At 42.5% G+C, this 26,850-nt stretch overlaps 1 protein-coding gene across 7 annotated transcripts in view; it reads left to right on the top strand.

Moving 5' to 3' along the window:
- UNK (unk zinc finger) overlaps window positions 1-26,850 on the top strand; it is a 48,129-nt gene that overhangs the window by 10,908 nt on the left and 10,371 nt on the right. For 2 of the 7 annotated variants that reach the window (XM_080629666.1, XM_080629669.1), the window contains exons 2-13: window positions 9,001-9,210; window positions 11,340-11,516; window positions 11,945-12,075; window positions 12,205-12,340; window positions 14,607-14,724; window positions 15,710-15,794; window positions 17,648-17,790; window positions 19,083-19,130; window positions 20,029-20,229; window positions 24,540-24,608; window positions 25,265-25,439; window positions 26,583-26,684. In XM_080629666.1, coding sequence (XP_080485792.1) covers window positions 9,001-9,210; window positions 11,340-11,516; window positions 11,945-12,075; window positions 12,205-12,340; window positions 14,607-14,724; window positions 15,710-15,794; window positions 17,648-17,790; window positions 19,083-19,130; window positions 20,029-20,229; window positions 24,540-24,608; window positions 25,265-25,439; window positions 26,583-26,684 — 1,595 coding nt within the window. Of the gene's footprint in view, window positions 1-9,000; window positions 9,211-11,339; window positions 11,517-11,944; window positions 12,076-12,204; window positions 12,341-14,606; window positions 14,725-15,709; window positions 15,795-17,647; window positions 17,791-19,082; window positions 19,131-20,028; window positions 20,230-24,539; window positions 24,609-25,264; window positions 25,440-26,582; window positions 26,685-26,850 lie in introns of those variants that run through there. The other 5 variants (XM_080629667.1, XM_080629670.1, XM_080629668.1 and 2 more) reach the window with 5 other exon arrangements.

Consider the following 26,850-nt stretch of genomic DNA (forward strand, 5'->3'; position numbering starts at 1 on the left):
AAGCTGAAAGCCTTGATTTTTCTTTCCTTATCAAGACAGCATCGCTTAGCTACTTAGGTACAATATGGTATTTATCTCAAAGCCACTTTTGCTGTAATTGTGGAAACCATGTTTTGCCTGAAGCTGGTGCAAGGCTGTCTTCCCGTGATGGGCTGGCACTATGCTGTAGTGTCTCGCTGTGTTTTTTCTTACTATGGTGTAGACAAGACACAGCTGTTTATGTCTGACATTTTTCTTCTAATTGAAAAATGTCCTGATCATTTCTGATAGTTGCCAACATGTGTTATTTTTAGCATGAACTTTTACAGTCACTGAAAGTTGTTATCTATGAAGTACTGGCAATGTGTAGTTCTTTCCTTTCTGCTGAATTGAATTAGATGCATTGTCCACCCCATGATCTCCTTTGCAATCCAAAAACAGAGTTACCGTAGTGATCAGGTTCCTGTTGAATATGACTGTTGTGGTGTGTTATTCTTAGTTTTTTGTAATCTAGCAGTTTGTATTTTGGTTTCTGCAGTACCTTTAGCATTTATTTGGAAGCATTCAGCTCAGCTTTACTTGCTAAATTGATCAGATGCCTAGGACCTGCTCCAGTGAGTCCAGAGGAGGCCACAAGGATACTGTGAGGGCTGGAGCAGCTCTGCTCTGGAGCCAGGCTGAGGGAGCTGGGCTGGTTCAGCCTGGAGAAGAGAAGGCTCCTGAAGGGGAGACCTGAGTGCAGCTCCAGTGCCTAAAGGGGCTGCAGGAAACCTGGAGAGGGGCTTGGGACAAGGGCCTGTAGGGACAGGGTGAGGGGGAATGATTTTAAACTGACAGAGGGGGTAGAGATGACATCTTAGGAAGAAGAGGGTGAGGCGCTGGCACAGGGTGCCCAGAGAAGCTGTGGCTGCCCCATCCCTGGCAGTGTTCAAGGCCAGGTTGGACACAGGGGCTTGGAGCAAGCTGCTCCAGTGGAAGGTGTCCCTGCCTGTGGCAGGGGTTGGAACTGAATCAGCTTTAAGGTTCCTTCCAACCCAAACCATTCTATAATTCTGTGAAAAAGAGAACTTGTGAATGCTGCCTGCCTAATTCTGTAGTGAAAAGTGAGGGAGTCATGGGCTATGGGTGTGAACAGTTGACATTTTGATCAATGAGTTATATGAACTCTTAAAAGAAAAAAAATAAAAAAACACTAAACACAACCCCAGAAAAACCCTCTGCAGCCAAACAAGCCCAACTCCATGCATCCCTAATGAGTCTCTCCAACTCACTTTCTTTGTTTGTCCTTAGACTGACTTTATTGTCAAGCTCTAATGGAGAAGGGGAAATCTAACAGCTTTAAAATCTCACCGTGCTGTCTGCTGTGTGACCTTTTTCAGCTGATGGTTCAATTTATTTAGATGATAGAGAAAACACTGGGGCATGTGAAGTCTGTCTTCTTGACAGATGTGAGCTAACTGAAACTTTTTCCTCATCCTTTTCTCCTTTCCCACGTTCACAGTCAGCCTTTGGTTTTTATGAAGTGATCTATATATTTTTCTTTGAGATTGAAATGCTTTCTGATCTTTTCAAGGTTTGCAGAGCTGTACCTGGCTGTTGAGGATATGGAAAGGCAGATAGTCTGATAGTTGAGATATACAGAGAGGGATGTTTGTGTTTTGTGTCAAGTGATGCATGGCATATGAAAAAGCCTTGGTGTGAAGTCTGAGGATTTGGTCAGGTCTGTGAGGTTGTTCAGGAAAATACCATGAAATATGGCAAAAGGGGATGTATCCAATAGTGGTGAGGCACAGTACCTGAAACCTGTTCAGAACTTCTCCTGAAATCATGATGAAATCCTTCAAGACTGCTGCTAAGGGTGTTTGTTATTGTTTGATATTCAGCAGCCATTTGTGTGAGGCTCTGTTTCAGTATTCAATTACATCTGCCAGCAAGTGAAAAATATTGTTTATTAAAAGAGACTTGTCTTAACTACAGCTTTTACTAGAAGGATGCTGAACATTTCCTTGTAGAGGTTTAGGCAGTCTGTAAACCGGGCTGTCGGTAGCTTGCAGCTGTAATTTGAGGGATTTGGTTGCTTTGTGCCTACCCCTAGGAACAAGAAACTACAACTTCTGTAAAGTTAGATTGGTTGTTTCATTCTTGTCCTCTCCAAACCTAAGAAATCTTGGGAGTTGAAGACTGTGTTCCCTGCCAGAGAGCTTTGAAATGCCAGTGTTTTGTGACACATCCTGGGAATGCTGGTATGCTTACTCCAAATTATTTTCGAATGACCCTGTTCTTTAAATCCCACCCCCCCCTTTTTTTTTTTTTAATATTCCTCTTTTGATGGAATATCATCTTTCCCCTAAGAGCAAAAACTCCTCCTGAGCAATGTCAGAGCTGCGTATCATGGGTTTTCGCTATCAGTAATGATATGTTAAATGAAAAGAGCATTAGTAGGACTTTTATTGAGTATCCTGTTGGAATAAGTAGCTTCTGTCATGCACTACTGACTCATTTCAATTGGAATACCACAGTTCAGTAAAAGAAAATAATTGAGTCATGGGTTTCTTATGTAAAGTGTGTCTGATACCATCTTTTGCAATAAAATTTTATGAGGGTGAAATGAATTAGCTGATTTAAAATGGACAGCTCTTTTCCTCTTGTATTGGGGTGGCTCTTCAAGCTTACAAATCAAATAGGAGTTTTGGAAATATTTTCTATAGGTGAAGCTTGTTGAAATAGAAACATTTGTGCTTAGAGTTAGATATTTTCTCCTGGGTTTTGCACTGCTGCCTCCTTTTCGGGCAGTCTGTTGGGTAAGCACTACCTGATTCAGATAATCTTATCTGTGTTCACTCAAACCATTAATATAAACTTGAGAGCTAAGATAGTGATTTTCTAATTTCCTTTATTTTCTTTGTTTCGAAACCGAATTAGGATAACTTTCTCTGTGCTGCTGTTGGTAGAGATTGGTGCCAGCAGGAGCTTCCAGCAAAGGAAAGCTAATGGACAGCTGTCAAGCAGTGACCTCTGTCATTCAGGCTGTGCTTTTCAGGAAGAGTGTGAGGTGAACTGGGACCACCTGAAACCGTACGAAGAGGTCTATGGCCTTGGACAGTCCTGTCTGAAACAGCAGGACGGAACTGATAAAAAAGTGCCAACAAAAGTCCCCAGCATTCCCATGTAGTACTGTGCTGGTGAAATTGTATCTTTGCCAGTGTGATCCTGCGCTGTGAGGAGGCAGATGGGACTAATATATGAATGGTAATAGCAGAAGAGCATTTTCTTCTTGATACCTGAAATCTTATCAGGATCTTAAGCCTTGGTTTAAAAGAAAAAACACAGAGCCGAACACTGTATTTGTAGATTTCTGTGTTAGATTTGTCTCTGTGGGCTGTTTTGGACAGTGCCTACTACTAAGAATTGTTACACAGCCCTGAACTAGTAATTTCTAATATTAGTGCTAGTAGCAAAGTGAAGTGTCCACATTAGGATGAGCTTTGCAGAAACAATCAGAGCCTGTGCTGTCAGAATGTGGCCTGAGCCACTTCTCTGGGTCAGTTTCTTGTGACTGAGAAGCTGCAGAGATGGAGCCCCATGGCCGGCACTTTGAGCAGGATGTGCCTGCTGGTGTAGAAGGTGTCTGTGGTTTGCAGTGAGGTAACACCAGACACACAGCAGTGGTACCGGTTGCCTAATGCAGGCCTTCGCTAAGGGTGCTGTAGCAGTTTCATGGTGTAAGCACACCCCCATGTGTATGGGGAATCCAGGTGACAGGGTGTTAGATCTCACTGTTGTCCTACATTTACAAGCAGTGCCCTACTCTGGATTAGCCAAACAATTATCTAGTGGTTTTCTGTCTGCTGCAGGAGGTTCAGATCCTGTCAATGAGCCTCCATGCATTCTTTGGACCCAAGAGGAGTTTTGGCAGGAAGGGGATGGCCTGGGAGGAGTGAGGAGGGCTGTAAAGGAGAGAAGCTTGCCTTGGGGCCTACATGAAGATCTCAAATAGTGCAGGAGGTGTCAGAAGTGAAGGGAAGCCTGGCTTTGCATTACGGAAGCAATGAGGGTTTGGAAAAGTTGGTTTTAATTCTGTTGTTTCCATGCTCCTTGGTATTGTTCCTCTCCCCAATCTTCCTGATCCCTTTGTTACAAAGCAGAGATTTCTTTCTTGGCGTCAACATGCATCTTCCAGCACTTCCAGGGAGTTTTGGGTAAGGCTTTTAATGAGGAATTTGGAGCTCGGCTGTCTTCGGGCATTACCAACATGTTTTCCTGAATTGAGCTCATGCCACTGTGTGCGTGGCTCCTGTCAGGTCTGGCAGGACATGTACAGCCCTGGGATGTTTCAGGAGCCCAGTGTTCTCTAGTACGAGCTGCTTGAGCCCATGGGTTGACCAGAGCCACAGCGGTAAAGCTGCCGCAAAGCCACAGCAGGCAATGAATGTGACCAGGACAAGGCTGCAATTGTTGACTTTGAAAATGAAGCTTCTGGATTAGAGTTTCTCCTTGGTTCCTCTCCCCCTGCCCCCACCTTTTCGAGTTCGTTCTAGTTTGGTTTGAATTTTTTTTGGGTGGTGTTTGAAAGTACTTTTTTCTTTTTTCTCCCTCCCTTGCCCATCTCCTCTCCTGCAGCTCCTGAAGCAGCTCGGTCCCTCCAGGGCAGAGGGGGAACTAGCTGCCATTATCCATTACCAGCTGCTGCCTTGCCCTGAAGAGTTGGGTTGCTACTGGTAATTAAAAACAGTTAATAGTTCCCCCACTAGTGTAAATTATTGCAGAGATAACGACTGACCCTTCCAATATTCTGTGCAGAGGAAGTGGAATTCCAGCAAAGTATTCACAATTTTGCAAAGTGGTTTGTTTTTTGTTTTTTTTTTTTTTTCCCTAATACTTTGCTGCTCTTGTCAGTCTCCAGGAGTTCACAAATCTAGTCTAAGAGCCTCTCCTCTTGTCCTTCTAAGGAAAGAGGCTTTCATTTCCAGTAGTGTCCATCCTGCTAGGCAGCCTGGGGACTTTGATATGCATTGTTCTGGTGAGCCTTGTGCTATTTGTTTAGAATTGCATGTATCTTTGTTTAGTAGGACTCTTAAATGATCACATTTCCTCCAGGAATTCGGGTGTTGATGTTAATGTAGTCTCAGAAGACAATTGTGCTACATGCCTTCCATGTTAAAAAAAAATTATATGGGTTTAAAAATGCGGCATATACACACACATTAAAAGAGAGTGCAATGTAAAGTAGACCAACATAGAGCTGATTAGTTTCACCTCTATGTTTTTTAATGAACATTGAAGTAACTCCTATATAAAATGGGAGTAATAATTCTTCTGCCCCTCATGGGGTTTGCAGTTTCCTGAGATCTGTAGAGAGGAGTGAGAAATGCCGGTTATCATTGCTGAATTTCCTCTTACTGTGCAGACACAGCGTTTCGCTGACATACTGTGAAATGTGTACCAGCTCTCAACATGTTTTCAGTTTTTCAGGGGTCGTTCAAAAATTCCTTTTCTCAGCTGGTCTGGGGAAAAAATGTGCAGAAACCACTGGCACCAGGAGGATCTGTCATTGTCATGACAGTGCTTTCTGCGTTTTTGTTCCAAGCCTTTGCAAAGAGGCTACTGAAATATTAATAGCTTTCTGCTTTGTGAGACATAACATTGTAGTGGGGCAGTCTAGGTATTCTTTCTAGGTTCCTAAACCACATGTGGTTTACATGCCTTTCATATATTTTAGTACAAAGTGGCTGGTTGAGTGGTCTGTGTTCTCCCAGAGGAACCAAAACTCACTTAATGGATCAAGAGAATACAGGGCTATAAGGCAGTTTACTATTCAGGGTATTGCAGAGGAGGGTGATTTAAAATGTTTTAGTGGCTTGAAAAAAAAAAGCAACTCCCCCCCCCAAAAAAAAAAAAAAGCCAACCCCCAAAGAAGTGATTGAAAGGCTTGAAATGACTGACTTAATGTGACAACTCTCCTTGTCATCTGTTGGGTCTATTGTGGAGGTGGTCATGCACAGTTAATGTGTTTTGCTGAGCTCAGTGGTACCTGTTTGTGGGACTTGCCTGAGAGATGGTTTATTTAAGAGACAGCATTTAAAGAATGAGTTTCTGATGAAGCAAATTAGGTGTTAAACACTTCACAGGTGAACCATTGACTTATGTAATTATCATTTACATTATAATAAATGTTTCTCCAGGGAGTTTAGCCAATCGTGAAATGCAGTTAATTTTCAAATGCTCTTCAGCAACAGTTGACACTCCAGAGACTTAAATCCCTAGTCAGAGTGTGCATTTTTAAACTCTCCTGCTAAAGGAAGGCTGTTTCAGCTCAGTTGATTGTGCAGTTGTTAAATTCCAGGGATTTTCTGAAGTTTTTCATGCATGTCTGTCACTGCAAGTCTGGAATGCTGGGCTTGATACCCAGGTTGTGTAGGCCTGCTATCTGCCCTTAGTTTCCAGAGCACTGAAGGGGTTCATGATGCTGTTTTTCAAATGAAGGCCAGGACTGCAGCTATTCAGCCTCAACAGAAGAAGTGCATGGACCTGCTTGAGTGAGTCCAGAGGAGGCCATGAAGATGCTCCAAGGGCCTGGAACACCTCTGCTATGGAGAGCTGGGCTTGTTCAGCCTGGAGAAAAGGCGGCTTCAGGGAGAACTTAGAGCAGTTCCCAGTGCCTAAAGGCACAAGAAACCTGGAGAAGGGCTTTGGACTAGGGCCTGTAATGACAGGACAAGCGGGAATGGCTTTAACCTGCCAGAGGGGAGGTTGAGACAGGTTGGACGGGGCTTGGAGCAACCTGGTCTAGTGCAAGGTGCCTGTGGCCAGAGTTTGGAACTGCACGAGCAGTTGTTGGTCCCTTCCAACACAGACCAGTCTGGAATTCTATGAAGACTCACTTCGTAGAAGATGAAAGAGCTTAAATGCTCTTTGTTTCTCCGATTGCTGCTGATACTGGCTGGGGCACGTAGCCAGCTGTTTGTGGTTTGTCCATTGGTAAAAGAAGAGTAACATAAATCTCATGTCTCTAAGGCGAGGAGGACATGGAGATCTATGGCTGGAAGGGGCTGGTTGGTGACTACGGAGTATCTGGATGGCAGTCCAAGTATCATGCTGCTTAAGTTTACTTAATTCACTTTCCAACCTAAATGTTGTTACAGTCACATTTGTTCTGAGTCTTATTAGTGCACTGATTAGATAAACTAATCTGTGGAATTTCACCTTTTACAACTGTATTTGGTCCAACAGCTTGGAAAGCTTTTCAAGAATGGTTTAATTTTATTGTGACATTCGGTTTTCAGATGAACTGCTGCTGTGGTTGGAGTAGGGATCTCCAGTTGAATGGAGCCAGCCTTTTAAAGGTGAAAAGGAATAAAGTGATGTTATTAGCCCTCACCCATCCCAAACAGACCTGTTCCTCAATACCATCTCCATTTTTTCAGATGTTAAGCCTTGGGCCTCAGTGCAGATCCTGTTCTCCAGCCACACTGGTGGCAGAGGACAGATGGGCTGGGGTTGAACAGGGCTTACAGCAGCTGCGGAGGCTCTCCAGTCCCCAGTGATTGCAGAGCAGCAGCAGTGGAATCTGCATGTCTCACCTGTTTGGAGGTTGAAGAGGAGGAAGCACTTTTATCCTTTCATGCTTGCAAAATCCAGTGTAGGAGGTCTCTTGCCAGTGATATTCTCCTTCATAGCAAACAAAAAAAAACAACACTTGGGTTGAATTTGTGCATTTTCCTGTGGCTTTTTCTTCAGCTAGGGTAAGGAGGAAAGGAAGCTTTATTTACAGATGTTGCTTTCAGAATGCGTCCAGCTTGATAGTATTATCTGTAAGCCCATCTCTGGGCGTCGGGCATCTTTCCATTCATTTAGATACAATAGAAATGATGTGAGAAGGAATAGTTGACAAATTCCTGTGCTCTGTTTTCTTGCCTTGGACTAAGTATGCAGTTCAAAATTAGTCCACATCTGCTGTTCTATCATCCTGCTGCTTCCCGCACAATACTGGCACTTTGATTTTGACCAGCAGATTTTGTTACTTGCTGTTTAAACTGACCTCTAAATGTAAGAAATCAGAATGCTCTGGGCCTTCTATCTTGTTCTTGGAGGCGTCTGAGTCTGAACCCGATGGAATTCAGGTCTGAGCTACTAGAATTGTTGTGTTCCCTGTAAATACAGGACAGCTAGTGGGTTTCGGGCAGCAAGGATTTTGTAAGCACCTGTGTTTTGTAACACAGATCACAGTCAGATCATTATGTTGATCTAAACCTTTTTGTAATCCTCTATGATCTGGATTTAGAGACTGTTATTAGTGTCACACATAAAAGCTTATGACTTTTTTAGTTGTTGGGGTAAAAGAAGCCATACTTTCAGAGAATTGCATATTAAAACTAAAATGACATAAACACGCAGTAGTTTGAGGATAGTTATCCCACTTTTCAAGACTGAGTCCTGAACTCACAGGAATGCAAGAGGTGAAATTTGATTAAAATTAATTTCACAGTCGACCATGTAGTGAAGAATCCAAGTTAAACCAGAAGCACAAGGCATGTCTTTTGAAATTCTTTCTTTCTCAGTAATGTAAAGCTTTAAACATGGCTACAAGGAAGTGTATCTTGTTAGGGTTTTTAAAACTGAACATATAGGAAGGAAACCCCTTTTTACCCAAATAGGTCTTGGATTTAGTGATAGAAATGGATAGAGTGGTACTTAAGAGTTCTGTTTTCTCACAAACTATTTTCTAAGCTCATGAAAAGCTTCTTCAAAACGATGCTGATAGATCAGATACCCTGATTTAAGCTGTTGATAGCATTCATGTTTGTGTTAACTAGCCTGGTAACTGGTATGTTCTCACTCCAGACAATCTCCAGCTTCCCCTATTGAGCGCAAAAGCAAAGGAGGGTGTAAGAAGGACAGCAGGCATCCCTGTGACGAATGCAGCTCTGTTTGGCCTGAACCCTGCAGGGATCAATTGGATATTGCCTCTGACCAGCATCCTCTCCTGTTCCTAATCTCTTGCTATTGGATTTCTGTCTGCAGTTACCTGAAGGAATTCCGCACAGAACAGTGCCCTCTTTTTGTGCAGCACAAGTGCACTCAGCACCGGCCCTACACTTGCTTCCACTGGCACTTTGTCAACCAGCGTCGTCGCAGGTCTATCCGCCGCCGGGATGGTACATTTAACTACAGCCCTGACATTTACTGTACCAAGTATGATGAGACCACAGGAATCTGCCCGGAAGGAGATGAGTAAGTAAAGACTGCACCCTGCTTTTTAGGCACTAGGCTTTTAGTATCTGTCCAGGTGCTAATTCCAGCCAGTTCTCGTAGAGATGAGGTAAGTCAGCAGTAAAGCAGCTTTGTAACCAACATAACATGAAAACAGATGTGAATTCTGTAATAGCAACCTCTGTGCTCCAGGCCTGCTGCAGAGGTGGTACTAAGGGTGACTTAGATGGGAATTCAGCTTTTGCATCATTCACTGTCCTTGACATTTTCAGTGAAGCTAAGGTGGGAAAAAGAGCTTGGTTTTGAATGGGCACAGAAAGACTCTGTTCTTGTAAGTCCCCTGGCTGTCAAATGATCGCTCTTGATCACTAGCAGGGTAGCTTAGTTTTTCACAGGTTGAAGAAACAAGAGGAGCTTTGTTTTCTAGTCTGCCTCCTGAATTATCTATCCCCATGCTTTTTAAATAAAATCATACTTGTCAGTTTACTTCCTGAACTTTTAAGAAGCTAGTTAGGGAAATTACAGGTACCCAGAATAAGGCAATATGAGAAAGAGTTTGTTTTATTGGGTCTTGTCTCCCCATGACTGCAGGAAGTTTAGCTGCAAGGGTTTCTGCTGTGCGTGTGGTACAGTCCAGCAATTAAAGGGTTAACTCAGTAATATAACTTTAGACATGTGACAGATATGGAAGAATAAATAGTGTAGCCAAACTGGCCAAATATAGGGAATGTTTTATATAGAGATGCTATAGAAAAATGGAATTTCAGTTCCCTTTCATGATGCCAATATAAACATACAGAAAAATGCTATTTGTCAGGAAAACAATATTTTTTTTTTACCTCATTAAGTAAAGATCTTGTGACTCCAACAGAATGGAATAATCCCCCAGCCTGAGGCTTCGGTTTCAATACTTTCTTTTCAATACTTTCTTCTTCATTATAAGAGAACTGGAAGGGACTGGAAATAGGATATTTGAGGGCTTTGGCTTCTAGATCACTGGTTCATATCTGGTTGAAACTCAGTGAATGAAAACTGTTGCCATCTCAGAACTTTTTGCTGTCTTTCATTTCTCAGTGTAGCTTGTTCTGCCTAAGAGGGGAAACAAAACAGAAGCTAAAACAGTAGTGTTATAATTCTCCTTCCTTGTCCCATGCTCTGCATAAAGGATGCATTTGGCTATAGATAGCCTGTTGCAACCCTGTAGGACTACATTAGCAGGAAACAGTAACAGCACAAAGTGTAGGTGGGCTGCTGGGGAAATGGGATGTGCCATGTGCACATTTGCTCTTGTGAGGCCTCACTTGGAGTATTGTGTACAGTTCTGGTGTCCTCAACATAAAAAGGACATGGAACTGTTGGAGCAAGTCCAGAGGAGGGCCATGAGGATGATCAGGGACTGGAGCACTTCCTGTATGAAGATAGGCTGAGAAAGTTGGGGCTGTTCAGCCTGGAGAAGAGAAGGCTGCGTGGAGACCTCAGAGCAGCTTCCAGTGTCTGAAGGGGGCCTATAAAGGTGCTGGGGAGGGACTCTTCATTAGGGACTGTAGTGATAGGACAAGGGGTAAGAGTTAAAACTGAAACAGGGAAAGTTTAGATTGGATATGAGAAGGAAGTTCTTTACTGTAAGGATGGTGAGGCACTGGAATGGGTTGCCCAAGGAAGTTGCGAGTGCTCCATCCCTGGTGGCATTCCAAGCCCAGGTTGGATGAGGCCTTGGGTGCCATGGTTTAGTGTGAGGTGTCCGTGCCCATGGCAGGGGTTTGGAACGGGATGATCTTAAGGTCATTTCCAACCCTAACTATTCTATGATTCTATGTGAAGTCCCTTCAGTCACACCTAGTATATTGGAATACCTTGACAATGTCCATGTTCTTTCCAGACCCCTGACAGGCATTAGACTAGAATAAGAAACTCCTGCTTTCTTAATAATCCAGTTGTTTTTTCAGGAGGGGAAACGGTTATACACCATGTAGTGACAGGTTTAGCGGTTCTGTGTAGTGCTGGAAGACACAGTATAAGAGAAGGGGCAGAGATAGCAAAGGTGCTGTTAACTGTAGCATCCTATAGCAGCAATAAGTCTTGTGGGAGTGTTCAATCCATTACCCATGTGACCAGACTTCATCTGTTCTTCCCCTCCTTCTGTACTTCAGATGTCCCTTCTTGCATAGAACTACTGGAGACACTGAGAGGAGGTATCACTTGCGCTACTACAAAACTGGAATCTGCATTCATGAGACAGACTCCAAGGGAAACTGCACGAAGAATGGAGTCCACTGTGCGTTTGCTCATGGGCCCCATGACTTACGCTCTCCGGTGTATGACATCAGGTTAGTAGAGGTTGGGGATCTGCATGAAAAAAGTAACTTCTGTACCCCAATGAAAAGTCAGATGATCAAAGGATATACTGCTTCAGCATTAAATGCTTAGTGTTGGAGTGATGATGATATATCCCTTCCTACTAAGGCAAATCTACAAAATCTCCAGAGAGGATACTCAAAATGGGGGAAGGGAGCATACTTTAAACTACTTGTGTTGTGGCTTGGAGTCTGATGGGAGGGGTCAAAATAATACATCTGGAATGAAGAACGTCTTTTGCAGTTGTTATTTGACTGAAGATATTCTGACAAAAATGCATGAATGAAATGCATCCACTTAGGAATTGTTATGATGCTCCAGTATATATCAGTTTTTATACACATATACCTGTCTCGTCATCTGCTCAGACTGTGTGTTCATTTAACTTCTCTCCACAAAGGGAGCTTCAGGCGATGGAAGCTTTGCAGAATGGTCAGACCACATCTGAAGGCAGCATAGAGGGTCAATCTGCAGTTGCTGCTAGCCATGCTATGATAGAGAAGATACTCAGTGAGGAACCAAGGTGGCAAGGTGCATGTCACTTGGGGTCTGTGGGGCTGGGAAAATCTGGTGTTTGTGGAGTGCCCACTCCTGTAAAAAGCTTTGTATAGTAAATATAGGTTATGGTCATCTCCAATTAACTGGCTGCTTCTTTTGTAGATACAACGTATGTCTTGGGAAATTACAAGACAGAGCAGTGTAAGAAACCCCCCCGACTCTGTCGCCAGGGTTATGCCTGTCCCTACTACCACAATAGCAAAGACAGAAGAAGAAGCCCAAGAAAACACAAATACAGGTACTGTGTTCCTGGATATTCTATTTCCCAGCTGAGTGGTGAGGTATAGTAGAAATACGTAATGAAAGATGTAGGATTTTGTTTACTAGGTAGTTTTTTAGTGTGTCTCCAAGGCCTGTACAGAGAGATGGGATGGACTGCTTCTGCCTGGGAGAAGGATAACAAACTAAACAAGGAATTTTCCTGTATATAGGAACCAGTCTGTAGTAAATGACTTGCTAAATCATGGTACAACTCTGATTTTTATAGCAAACAGAACCTGTGTCTGGCTCCCCTTACCATATAAGCTCCTGCTTTAGAAAGCAGTGTGGGGGAAAGGAAGCAACAGAAACTTTTGATCTCCATCTAGAAACAAACACAGCCATGTTTTCATGGTAAAGGATGCAAATCATCAAGCTGCTTGTTGTGCGTGCCTGGTGATGGGGATCATGAGACATGGTGTGACCAGTAGTGTAGCTAGACCAGCTACACTACTACTATTCCTGACCAGCTGCTGAAGACTCTGCTTTGGAGGCAGCAGGGTTTTCTGTCAACTCAGCTGTCACTGGATTTTTTGGCATGCTGTGTCTGCCTGAGCGCATAGGGAGTTACAGGCCCTCATTTCCTCCAACATAACAGAACTCTTGTTGTGGTTTCAGTGGGGCTTTTCCATAGTTCCTTTTTGAAAAGCATAAGAGCAAACCAGAAAGCCAGGAGAGAATATACCTTGGATGTTTTCACTTCCTTCCCCACCCCCAGCATTGGCAGAAATTTTTAAATTGGCACTGAAATCCTGTATTTAAAAAATGAAAGAAAAATCAAAGGAACATTAATCCAAGCACTTTCGGGAGAAAAGGAAACACTAAGCCAGCCTTCAGGCAGCAGGTCTGTGCTTCCTGCCCCTGCCTGAGCCCTTTGGGAAGGGAAGAAGTGAAAGCTTCTCCCCTCCTGATCTCCACTCACTTATGTTGCTTTCCCCACCCCCAGCTGATGTGGCTCCTTTCATGCAGGCATCTGTTGCTGCTATCTGCTTCCCTCTGCTGTTGTTTGAGGGAATGGTTAAAGAGCAGGGGAAGTAGGTCATGTCAAAAACCTAGAACTTGGGAAAAAGGACGGTTCCTGGCTGGAGGAAAGGAAATGGACTTGCCTTTTTCTCAGTGACCTGACTCAACCTCTTTGCCATGTGGCTGTAGTATAACCCTGGAAACATATCACTGTAAAGGTATTTAGTGTTTTAGGATTAGCCAATTAACTTGTTTGCTTTCTAAGAATGTACAGTTCCAACACATTGGACCCAGTATCTCTGACGCTAATCGCATCAGCTGCTAGTATGTTGATTCAGGTTGTATTTGTTTTCAGATGGAGAGTTAACCCATGTTTCTTTCATTGGAGAATTGCAAGAAGGGGAAGAAGATGCAGCAGGATGGGGACTGGGGAAGCAGCAGCCAGCCAATCAGCTGAGGGTGGGCAGCCAAACCTGCTTCCTAATTGAGAAATCCTAGAATGGTTTGTGTTGGAAGGGACCTTAAAGCTCATCCGGTTCCATCCCCTGCCATGGGCAGGGACACCTTCCACTGGAGCAGCTTGCTCCAAGCCCTGTCCAACCTGGCCTTGAACACTGCCAGGGATGGGGCAGCCACAGCTTCTCTGGGCACCCTGGGCCAGTGCCTCAGCACCCTCACAGGGAAGAACTTCTTCCGAACGTCTCATCTCAATCTCCCTTCTGTCAAAGTCATTTCCCCTTGTCTTTTTTTTGTCCTTTCAGGCCCTTGTCCAAAGCTCCTCTCCAGGTTACTTGTAGCCCGTTTAGGCACTGGGAGCTGCTCTAAGTTCTCCTGTGAAGGAGCCTTCTCTTCTCCAGGCTGAACCAGCCCAGTTCTCTCAGCCTGTCTGCAGAGCAAAGGTGCTGCAGCCCTCAGAGTATCCTTGTGACTTCCTCTAGGCTCACTCAGGCACATCCCATATACGTTTTATGTTGGGGTCCCAGAGCTGGCCATGGTGTTCCTTGCAGGGTCTCACCAGAGTAGAGAGGGAGAATTTCCTCCTTTGACCTGCTGAAAGGAAGCAAATCTCAAAGCACGTTTGACTGAATTAATTTCTCACCTAAATTACTTCATCACTGTATTTTTGTCTAGGTTTTGTCTAGGCAATCCTGCAAGTGTTCGGAGATGAAAAGCTTCTGCTACAGCCTGTACTTTCTGTCATGGGCTCTCAGACCTTAGGCAAGCTGAAACACTGTCAGTTTCTCTGAGTCTGATGCATTCTCCTGCTACTTTTATTTACACAGGTCTTCGCCATGTCCCAGTGTGAAACATGGAGACGAGTGGGGAGATCCCAGTAAGTGTGAAAATGGAGACTCATGCCAATACTGCCACACTCGCACAGAACAGCAGTTCCATCCAGAGGTACAGTGACCTGCTCGCTCTGTTTGGTAGCTGACTAGAAAAGCAAAAGCATTCCAGTCTTATGAAGTAAGTTAGTGTGCTAGCTGGGGGAGTGTGTGGGCTGCCTTCAGCATGGTCCTGGGATACAGAGAAAGTGCATGTTGGAAGTAAGCTGAAATTCAGCTGCTTGACAGGGGTGTCTTTTTGTTATGTAGACCGTATGTGAGGAGGTAAAAAGAGTAGGGTAAACTCGAGTGTAAGAGCAATCTCGTGTATGGGAGGGGTCATTTTGACAGCATGATGTGGGTTTGCAGGTGAGCATACAGCATCTGTTTCCTTGAGGAAAAGTTCTCGGTTGATGATGGTTGTACTAAACCATAGATACCCACAGACTAGTCCTATAATCCAACAAGCTTTTAATTGTTAGCATGCCCAGAGCATTCTAGTATCATTACAGAAAGTGTAATTAAGACCTTGTCCTAGTCTGCTTCATGTTACAGTGTTGAAAAGCTTTGTTGGCTGTGTATCGACAAAGTAACCATTGTTACCACCTGTCAAACTGGGGGGAAGGGAAATAATCCATTTCCTACAATCATTGTCAATGATTCGTTATTTTCCTTGCAAACAAGTGGCTGTAACATCCTGTGCTATCATCTGTCAGCTCTTTCCTATCTTTTCCCATTTGTAATATCCATGGAGCTTCCAGTGAGACTGAGGGACATTATGGCAAAGGGTGACCTTTGGGTGAGCTGACGTGTGATGGGTTGATCTTCGGGTGAGCTCCAGCTGTGATGGGCGTATTTTGGTGTTTCTGTAACTAGGTGGGTTTTCCTTTCTTTGAAACAAAGCACTGAAATTATCACCTGAACTCTGCTGGCTTTTGCACCTTTTATCTATGTTCCTGTCTTGGTGTTGAGTCTCTTTGCGGTACTTTTGAGATGCTAGTCATTGTTTTATTCCTGTTCATGTCTTGGTTTTGTTTTTGTTTTTTTTTTCCCATCCGTAGATCTACAAATCCACCAAATGCAATGATATGCAGCAGTCTGGCAGCTGTCCCCGAGGACCCTTCTGTGCCTTTGCACATGTAGAACGTACGTGGGCTACTTCTCTCACCATTCATGGGTATTTGAGCTATGAAGAGTTTCTGGCCAAAATAGTTTAAAATATAGGGCTGCTAAACTAGAGCTGCTGTGAAGGATTTCCAGAAACAAAGTATTACCTTTGCTAATTCCTATAAAACCATGCTAGGTGCTGGCAGAGCTGAAGGCAGTAGGACTCAGCCCTCAGCTCTCACTGCACTGTCTCTTGAAGTTCCCTCTTACTTGCTCAGGTCTCTGTATGTCAGTTCAGAAGGATGGAAACAGTGAAAGCTTCTGCTCTTCTGTATGGATGAACTGTATTTAGCTAAGTTTCAAAGTATTGTATTTTAAAAAGCTAAGGATAAAACTGCTAATTATAGATATTGATCCATTTAAAAAAGCAAATACTATTCTACTACTTATGAAGTTTTACTTAGAGTTTAAATCTTTAAGTCAGGTTGGAGAAATAAAATATGCAACTTTTTTTATCTGCTTTTCCTTAAATCCTCTTTTCTCAATAGCTCCCTGATTTGCAGGACATTATTTCAATCCTCACTTGCATTATCTGTAAACTAGTGATGCTGTTTTGGTTGTAGGAGTTCTATGTTCACATGGGTACTAACATTCATAGATAAATGGTTAGCTACTGATCCTATGGCTCCTACTCGTTTTCTGCACTCTAAGTCTCACTGCTGAATTTGCAGCAATTAGGGCAGGTTACTCAGAAGCCAGTAGATCGGCTCTGGTACCAACTCACTACATGGCCTTGAGCAAACCTCTTTGTTGTTTGATTATCCTTTGTAAAAGGTGGAATTAGTAATTGCTGCCTTTGTCAAGGAATGGTGAGAGTAAATTCTCTAGAGGTTATGCAGTTCCTTTTATAAGAAGCCTTGTCAACAAGCAGTAATTATAGATAAAGCTGTAGGCTGTAATGGCTCAAAACACAGTAGCGCAGCTACACAGTAGGATCCAGAAGGCTTAAGAGAGAATGAAATCTTGATAAAGAAACAATGTCTAGCAAACTCCCTTGTATGTAACATAATATCTTTGTTTAGGAGATGCCTTATTGGTAACAAGATTACTGCACTTGATACTATACTACTTTAAAGCCAGAGGAACATTCTGTAGCACTTAGGTCATTCCAACCTGGTTATTTCTCATGCTGTTTTATGGAATTGTATCTTTTAGTCCTTTTTAGCAAGGTGAACACTGAGGGACTTAATTAAAATAGCAGTCATCCATTTACTACATCTGCTCTTAGCATGAGCTTTACTGATTATTAGCAAGAAATCTGTTGAAACCAATACTTTAAAGATATTGGCATACAGCCATAGTGTCAGTTACATAGTTTTCGTAAAGATGCTGAGTTGTGTTAGATAAACACCACAAGTTTATAGCATCTCTACCTTCCAAGCCAATGACATTTTCATTTTGTGTATGCCTTTTTATGTATGTTACTTTTTTGAGGTAATGGTTTGTACTTAGCACAGATAGAAAACTTACCTCCCTCAGCTAATTGTAATGCATCCATCAACTTTTGTGCCTAGCAATGAAGGAAGCTCTGCTTAACTCAAGACAGCTGAATGAATAACACACAATTCATGCAAGGAAGATAATTTTGGAGCAGCATTAATGGACTAAAGAGCAGCACAATGTACAAGTGACAGTAATAATATAAGGAATATTAGATAAGTAGTAGCCATTTCCCAGAAGAGGTTTGTCTTTGCTTTTGTACTTTATAAGTAGGTGCTTGTGGAATATTTCTTCTCTCGACAATATCTAGGTATTCTTGTTTCTAAACATCTTGTGCTCTACTGCGATATTACAGCTTTGAGTAACGCCCAATGTGCTTTTATTTCTTCCAGAGCCTGCGCTCAGTGAAGATTTACAGCAATCCTCAGCTGTGTCAAGCCCAACACAGACAGGCCCTGTGATGTACATGCCGTCGGCAGCTGGGGATTCTGTTCCAGTCAGCCCTTCCAGTCCACATGCCCCAGACCTTAGCAATGTATGTAACACCGTGGGGAAGCTTCTTCTATATTTTATAGATCTCAGCTTCTCTGAGTCACTTCTTTCTCCCAAAAAGAGAAATTTTAAGTATTCAAATGGCCAAAGGATATGGTATTTTTCTTTTAGATCTCAGCTGCACACTTAGAAGGATCTGTTTGCTTGGAACATGCATTTCAGTGGCTTTAGTATTTTCCTCTTGCCTGTAAAATTTGTAAGCCTTCCTTTCTGTGCTGAGTTGGTTGATGTACTTTTCTGAAAGTGAAATCTGCACATGAAGTCCATCTCCTTCCTGTGTGGAGGTACATATTGGGCTTAGTTTCCAAGCAATCTAATTAAAGGCTGGGAGACATTATTACTTCTAAAGTACATAGCCACATTTGTTTACATTTGAGTTTGTTTACATATGTAATCTCAGAGGTTTAGCTTGTGCATACTGTGTGTTGCGTTATAGGATATCCTCAATTCCCTCCCTCTCCTAGAAGTAGCTAAACTCTAGAATATGTTTCAGTAATGCCCCAGATAGTTGGTAATACTTTATTTGTACATACAAGAATGGAGATCTTTAAATGCTGAAGGTGCACAGAGCAAAGAAGCCTACAGAATGCTAGACCACACCGTTTTTGCAGAAGGTTTGGTTTTTCTTCAGTTAAGTCTTTCCTGTTTGCATTACCGTTGATAAGATGTGTAACCTTCTCAAATGGTTGGTTGAGGCTTTGAGAAGGTAAAATGACATGAGTTTAACTCATTTGAAACCAGGCAGAATGAGGTGAATTCATTTAAGACATCTACTTTTCTTATTCCCCCTCTTTGAAAAGAGAAGCTGATAGTTTGATTTTATTAGTGCAAAGCCAACCTAACAGTTCATCGTACTCCTGAATTTGATTGCAGCTAGAATCCCAGACAAATCTTAAAGTCTGGGCATATTATATTCTCTCACTGAATAACACTGGAAAACAGTAAAACCCAAACCACTTTCATCTTAGGAGTGTGTCATCTAAATTCTCTGAAAACTGCAGGGAAATTAGAGATACCTTCCACTTAATAGACAGTTTAGATCTTTTCTATTATAAGTTCTTGGTCTTTCAAACAGTCTTTCCTAATCCTTGGATATATGCCAAATGGCAACACATGTCTTTCTGTGACTTCATTGCTCCACAGAGCATCTGCATATAGCTTGCAAACAAATATGGCTTTGCTGGTGATCATTTTCCATGATGAATTAATAAGAGAAAGAGGTCCTTCTAGCAGCCAGCCTCACATGGCCTGTTCTGTTTTGTATTTGTACTGTAGGTGTGGAATAAATCAGGAACTCTGCCAACTAGCCCCACCTCCACCACAGTGAGTAGTATCTTTGTGACTGTAGGGAAGTGTGGACAGCAGAATGTCTGTATAAAAATAAAATCAAAACATTTGTAGGATGCTCCTTCTTTTTAATGCCAGCCAAGATTGTGCCACATTTGAATCTGTGGTAGTAGTATCTGTCTAAATGATGTCTGAAGCACAGTCATGCTTGCCAGTGCAGGCAAATAATTTCTTGTCCCAGAGAAATGAGATATCTGCATTGATCCAGGTAGGCACTTTCTCTAAAATTCATCTTAATCTCCTTTGCTGCTGTCTGTGGCTTCATCTACAGTGCAAAACTAGCCTTGTTGCATGAGACTGTGATCCCTGGTTTTAGTCCTAAGAATGGAACTGTTGGAAATTCTTGGGGTTTTTAATGCAGCTGTTGATACTTGCTTGTGCTTGCGTTAAAACTGTCACATTTCCAACTAGAAAGCAAAAGATACAGTATTACACAGCTCAGATGTGCTTGGTTGTTCTGACTGCCACAGCACCTTTCCAGGTTTCACACTGCTACTGTTCAGAGTGCAGACAGAATCCACTGTACCCTAAGGAAAACAAAGCGTGTTTCAGTCAGGTTTGGAAACTTTTGATCAGTCACATCTGGGGCCTCAAAAAGAATAAACTAGAGCTTAGGTTGGGTTTTATAAGACTGCACTCCAGTACAAAGTAATGACAATAAAACCATAATTGTGGGACTGTATAAATTCAGTATCAAAGGAGTTTTTTCCTAGTTTATAATTACCGTTTGCTGGAAGCTTGTATGCTTGTGTTGACTGTCAGTATAATCGATGCACACACAGTGAAGTGAATGAGCTCTTCTATGGGATGCTTCTCCTCTTCAAGTCATTTCAGCTAGCAGCAGCACTTTCTTGACATTTGTTCCTTCTATTAGATTCTTTGTAGGAACAGCAGTCTCGGAAGCCCATCTAATATATGTGGGTCTCCTCCTGGTGCCATTGGAAAGCCACACAGCTTGGAGAACATTGGTTTTCCTCCAGATTCGGTAACAGCAGCTGGCAGCTACAAGAAAGCACCGGGGTTTGAGCGAGAAGATCAGGTGGGGGCTGAGTATTTGAAGAGTTTCAAATGCCAGGTTAGTAGGGAATATTGCCTGGAAGAGTTGGGGGGATGAGGAATAATGAGAAATTGCCCAGTCTAGCTTGAATGTATTTTTTATTTTTCAAGAAACAAAAATGAGAAAGCACTGTTCTCATTAGCAGTTTTAAGGTCTTTGCTGTTGCTTTTAGCCTCCCTTTCAGTCTCTTCCATCTTCCATCTGTTGTCTGCCTTGCTGCCATCACACATGCAGTTTGTAGAAGTTGAGCTGCTGCTTGTTTTCCTAATCCCCCAGCACTTCTGTCCTGTGTTGACCCTGGGTAGCTTCCCACATATCACTTCTTGCTTTCTTTTTCCTTATTTAGGTCCTTGCCAGGAGTTGCTGTTTCTTTTGCTGTATTGTCTCATCAAAACTCATCCTTCCTTCTATGTCCTCATTCAAAACTCTTACCTTGATCTCTGTGACTTGGTTTATCTTCTGTTTTCACCATTTATTTCTCCAGTGTATTAAAAATGTCATGTTAGTTGTCTCTTTCTTCTCTGGCTGTACCATGCTGATCCTTGACTCTCTCCTGTGGCTTCTGTATTAAATTTGAATTCCTTTTTCTCATTTGAAGAACCCTCTGCATTCTTACCTAACCCACATTTCTTAATGACATTCCCCATTATCCCTTTTAGATATCCCAGTCTTGCCTTGCTCCTTCCTCAGTTTTATCTTTCTTGGTGTCACGCCTTACTCAAAGTGCTCCCTAAGCCTAGAACAGTTTCTTCCATCTCTTCTGCCACACATGAGCTTTTCCACAGCCAACTTCTTGTTGTGAATTTCCCTTCTTGATGTTACTATTAATAGTTTCTGTGCATCCTCACTTCCAAGTCAGCCGAGCTCAGGTCTCAGTTTTTATTCCTCACTGGGTTTGTAATTGTAATGGAACAGCATCTCGATTAAGGGGAAGGAATAGCTGCTATTATGAAGAAGTGCCTGAAAAAATATTTCCTACATGTTCTTGGAAACCTCCCCCAATAATATATATATTACATGTATATAATATATATAATTCCTCTATATATTTATATATTTTATATATAATATATACTTTTCAATATATTTATATGTATTCCTTTTATACATGTTATTATATATATATTTTTATGTATTCCTTTTTCTATATATATATTGAAAAAAGGATTAAAAATACCTGATCTGTGTTCCTTAAAAACCAAAATGACAAGAAGTGCTGCTTTCAACCTGGCTACATTTAAGCTCTTGCCTGTAATATTAAAGAAACTAGCCTTAATAAGCTTATACTGTTGCATTAGTACTGCACTGCTGTGAGAAAAAGTAGAAATATCTGTCTAGACAGATCTTGCATAAAGTGGTTGAATTTAGAAGCAGACTCTAACGGTTTTGTTTTATTTATTATTATAATCTTGGGAAAATATGACCAAACTTTGCAGCAGGACCAATCTTGAGCACTATTAAATCTAATTAAAATGATTTATTGACAAATAGAGATTAAGCTATATGCATGTATGTTTTCTTATAAATGTTTCCATTGTCTTGCTCAATGTGTATGTGGCTTAGGAAATTGCAAAATGGTGCAATGTTTCTTTGGGGATAAAGAGCAGACCATGCTGTGATCCTGGCACTTCTTGTGGGCATGGCAGCTTGTAGTGGTTGTTTCGAAACAAAAGAAAAAACACATGCTCACTCTCTGTTGCCTCTGCTGCAAAGGAGGAATGAACCCCGAGCCTAAGGACTGAGAGAACCCCTGTTCGCTGCCAGCAGAGGCAGGGTGCTAGGAAGGCCTTGCTTTGGAGAAAATAGGCAGCAAGCCTAAGCCAAGGAGAAAGAGGATGGAGCATGAATAGGACTTTTAAAAGGAGGGCCAGATGACAAGCATTTATGTCATATTTAAGGCTGTGATACAGAGCTACTGTATTCAGGTAGCTTCTTAGTTATGTGGCTTTAATTAAGCAAAACCCTGTGTTAAATGACTGAAATAGTTATTAAGATACAGACAGAAGTAATCAGAGTTGCCTTTATGCTAGGCTTCTACAGACAAAATCACGTGACTCACAAGTATCCCAATTTAATGTTCTTTTAATCTATAATTACTTACTTTTAAAATCCTCTCTAATTCCCTTTGGCTGCAGCGGGTACCAGAGATTCTTATATAGCTTGTAAACTAGACCAATAATTAGGCATTTAATTTTGCTCACTCATTTGAAAACTTAAGAGACACTCTGGCTCAGCTCTGCAATTGGCTTGTCATTTTACCTCTGTAGAATTAGTACAGATAGTTTCTATCTTATTAGAATGAAAAATGCACCTTCTGTATTTAATAGATTCTGCATAGTTTATGGTAAGGCTGAGCCAGCAGTTAAAGCTGAAAATATTTTCCCTGAGTCCCAAAAGATTTAGCAAGCTGGAAAAAAGCTTGTGTGCCATGACCAGGAAGGAGCTGTTCCGAAGACCTGACACACAGAACAGTAGGTTTGTTCCATGCTGGTCAGAAAATCTTCAGCTTCGCTTGTAATTTATGTCCCTTATTTTCTTCCCTGGTTGCCACAGAGTGAGCTGGAGAATTTCAGCCTGCCCTTTGACTGTCTGTCTTGATGTTTTTAATGTTACTCAGAGCTAAAGGAGAGTGGCTTGGTGGTGACAGTTTGCTCCATTTTTCACTTGTGTTACATGAATTCAAGGCAGCAGGAAACGGGACTAGCTCAGAAATGAGTTCACTTTTTCTCCTCCTTAAAGGAAAAAAAAAATCCCTTCCAGTAAGACTTCACTGCACCAGAGTCAGCTAGAGTCAGCTGGTAGGAAGTCTCTCCGGGGAAGGAGGGGGGCATGGCTGCATGTGTGCTTTGCGTTAGCTGCAGAGGTCTCTTGATAGCACATCTTATGTTCAAATGAGTGACAAACAAGGGATGTGTTGGATAATCTAGCAGGTGTGTTGCCAGGCATAGACAGATGCACCAACATAACATATTTATTGCATGCAAAGGAAGAGGAGCCTGTGGTTGGTTCAGTGGTAGTTTCCTGCATGTAAACACACTGTATGTTGTTCAAGGAAGTGTGAGAGAGTGGCACCCACTGCAGAGGATCTCTGTGTCCGTATCTCAACTGCCTGTTTGCCAGGCTTTGACCTCCCCATCTGCCCATTGGCATACAGCTGAGCAGAGAAAATGATTTCCTGAAGTACAACCAGGAGATGAATTCTTCGGCTGCTCTTTCACCTGTCTGATTATGTCATCCCTTTCCAGCAATCATTTATCCTATTCATAAGAGGGTTTAAGCCAGACAGTCAAGGTGCATTACTTCGGTTAGCATGGGGTCTCATGTTGCTGTTGTACATCATGTATTTGTGATGAAAATGATCTAGCGAATGTTACGGCTGGAATATGTCTGATTTCAGACCTGGGGGTTTGCAAAGCAAATCAACAAGCAGCCCTGACTCTCAGTACTTCTTTTGCTCCCTCTCTGTGCCCGGAGGGTGTGGTTGATATCCCCGTGCCTTGCACGTGTTGCAACATGGGATCAAGAGAGCAGGGCCGGCAGAACAGATCTTTGCAAACTGACGAGCTCCTGAGGCAGCGTTATTCACAACTCTGGTTATTGTCAGATGTTGCAAGGCAAGAGGATTGATATCCATTTAGAATATAATGCTGGAAGGTCCTTAAGCTGAATTTTTAGACAGGATAGTGTAATTCTAAATATTTGTTGGCATTCATGCGGTTTTGCAATTCAAGACACCCTTCATGTTTTACAGATTTGAGCTCTCTGTGCTAGCGGATGGGGGAAGACTTTTTTTTTTTTTAATCAGTTGTGATTATGCTTTTAAAACTGGTTCATTACTGCTGTGTTTTACTGTGGAGCCCTAGCTGGGATCTGGAAGAGTTTGAGGGAAAACAGAGTCTACCCACTTTATTTTCCCAAAGCTGAAAAATGTTTGCGTAATTTAAAAATATGGTTTGCCTCCCACTGTTTTGGGCCCTTTTTTGGATACTGTTAGGACTGAGGAGTTACAGCAAGGCAAAATAATTAATTTTGGGGTTTGGTTCTTAAGATATGCTTTATGCTAGCAAAGGACTTAAAGAAGCGTTGAAGGTGAATGTAATTGTGAGAAGTCTTTGCATAACTCTAGAGTGACGACTTGGTATATAGCAAGCGAATTACTTGGAGTGTTTTCTGTGCTTTCACACCCTCTGAATTACCTAGTGCCCAGAGCAGGCTGTAAGAGAAGAGAGCACTGTGCTCCCCATGGCTTTTCCAAAGCCAGCAATCAGCCATTTTAAATTTTGCTGCTAATCCCTCTGCTTATCTTTTGTTCTGTTTCTTTCCTGCAGCAAGCAAAAATGAAGTCCCACTCACTGGAACACAGGAACCAGGAGCAACCTTTGTTACAGCCCAAGCAGGTACGGTAGTGCTGGCAGGGCTCTGAGCCTAGCTCAGTGCTCAGGCCACCACAGGAAAGGACACAATGACTCTGCAGGGAGTAAATAAGTGTCCAGACTCCATTAGGGATGCTCATCTTGAGGAATTACTTTATGAAGATAGGATGATTTGCTGGCAATGGCAGGACCTGTGTGAATTCAGGATAGATTCATAGGCCTAGAATGTGATGGAGATAGTCTCCAAATTACAGAAAATTGAGCTGAACTGGATCTTCAGAGTCATCCAAGTTCAAGGATTCAGCAGATAATTTAATATCAGGTGCTAAGATGTTTGCTGAACTAAATCTGAATGAGTGATTTTGTGCCCCATGCCTATGATTGCATGCAACCTGTGGGTCACAGGAGTTAATTCTGGGGCAGCCTGAAAGATGTTTGTAATACTAGGGACAGGGACAGACTGGGATGGAATGGAGAACAGTTGGCAGAAATTAAAGAAAAGCTGTTAATCTCTTCCCCCACCCCCAGCCCAGTAGTAGCACCAGCCATCTGTCAGGTTGGAAGCAGGCAGGAACAGGTTTGCTGCTGATCTTTGGCTTGTTGCTGCATGTTTCTGAAGGGATTCTTCTATAAGGATGTTTTATTTCCTACCTCTTTCCCTTTTAAAACTCTTGTTTCAGGACATACTGGGTATTATCCCAGTGGGGAGCCCACTGACATCCAGCATCTCCTCTAGTATCACCTCCAGTCTGGCTGCAACGCCCCCAAGCCCTGCTGGCACCAGCAGCATACCAGGCATGAATGCCAATGCCCTTCCCTTCTACCCAACCAGTGACACCGTTGAGTCTGTCATAGGTAACTTTGCCTTTTTTTATTTATGCTAGTAGGGCTTCCTCAGACATGGACCACCAGGTATGAGAATTGCAGTAGCGTGGGTGTTCCAGTGAGCTGCAGTTTTGCATCTCTGTCAGTGATGGCAGATTCCCCAGGCTGTAAGCTTTTTCTGTGACTCTGACACATCTGATGTTTTCTGCAGGTCATTATGGATGAAATTCACCCAAGGGACCAACAGAAGGCCTCTGAGCCACTTATTCAGAATGTCAGATGGTGTAAAGGGCTTTATTTTTGGTTGTCAAAGTGACAAAGAGGTCTTTGGGTAGGCAGGAAATCACAGGGGCGTTTTCCACAGTAACAACCCCTTAAATTCTAAATGATGATTTCATAGCAAGGATGACCAACAGGTAGATTATAAGGATTTGCCCTTCATAGAGTGTAGGACAGAGGCCATAAGAAAAAGGAGAGCAGGAGAGTCCAAAGAGCAGAATAATTCCTCTTAGATACAGGTTTTTTTGGTCACCTGTTTTTCTTATTTTTTTTTTTTCTCTTCTCCCTCTCCCTCCCCTCCTGTTTTTAGTCTAACATTTCTGAGGTGAAATTACTAATTTGTTAAAAATAATAATAGAGCAGGTGAGTGGGTATGTGTGGGATGGAATTCTATTGATCATGATTAGTGATGAGGCATGCTCAAATAGATGTAACATTTGCAGGCATTCATAGTCTTTCTTTATTTTACACTATCTTTGAATCTCTGATGTTTTTCAAGTGTTCCCTTCTACTGGAATTTCTTTTCTGAGTGGCTCTTCAGCAAATTAGGGACAGAAGCCAGATCCAGACATGTCATAAGCCACTGTTACTGCATATTATGGACAGACTCAAAAGAGCAGTTTGGAGAAGACTTATGGGAACTGCTGTTTTCATGTATTTGGGAATACTTTGAGATGAAAAGAACCGGATCAGACAAAAGAATCTAAACTCAAAAGCTGCCCATGACACTTCTGCCAAACCATTTAAGAACAGCGTCGCACAGGGCGGAGAGTAGGGCCGTGCAGACTGACAAATAGAGAGCAAAGGCTCCTCTGCATGTAGGCTCTTTGGGCCATCCTATCTCTTGAAGTTGTTGGTCCTTTATAACATAATTGGTACCTCTGTGTCTGGCAGAGTCTGCCTTGGATGACCTGGACCTGAATGAATTCGGAGTGGCTGCCCTGGAGAAGACATTTGACAGCAGCACAGTGCCCCACACGAGTGGCATCATGATAGGTACATGAAAGCAACAGAGCTTTCTTTATCTTCTGCCAAGCAGTGTTGCCCAGTCACCTCAGTGGAGCCAGCCCAACAAAGCTCTAAAACCAGTCCCAAAATTACATCGATTAAAACAGCAATTATAACAAACTCTGGCAACCACTGAGAGTCTTTGAAGTGAAAG

Source organism: Psittacula echo (assembly GCF_963264785.1).
Source record: "Psittacula echo genome assembly, chromosome: 14".
NCBI classification, from domain to species: Eukaryota; Metazoa; Chordata; class Aves; order Psittaciformes; family Psittacidae; genus Psittacula; species Psittacula echo.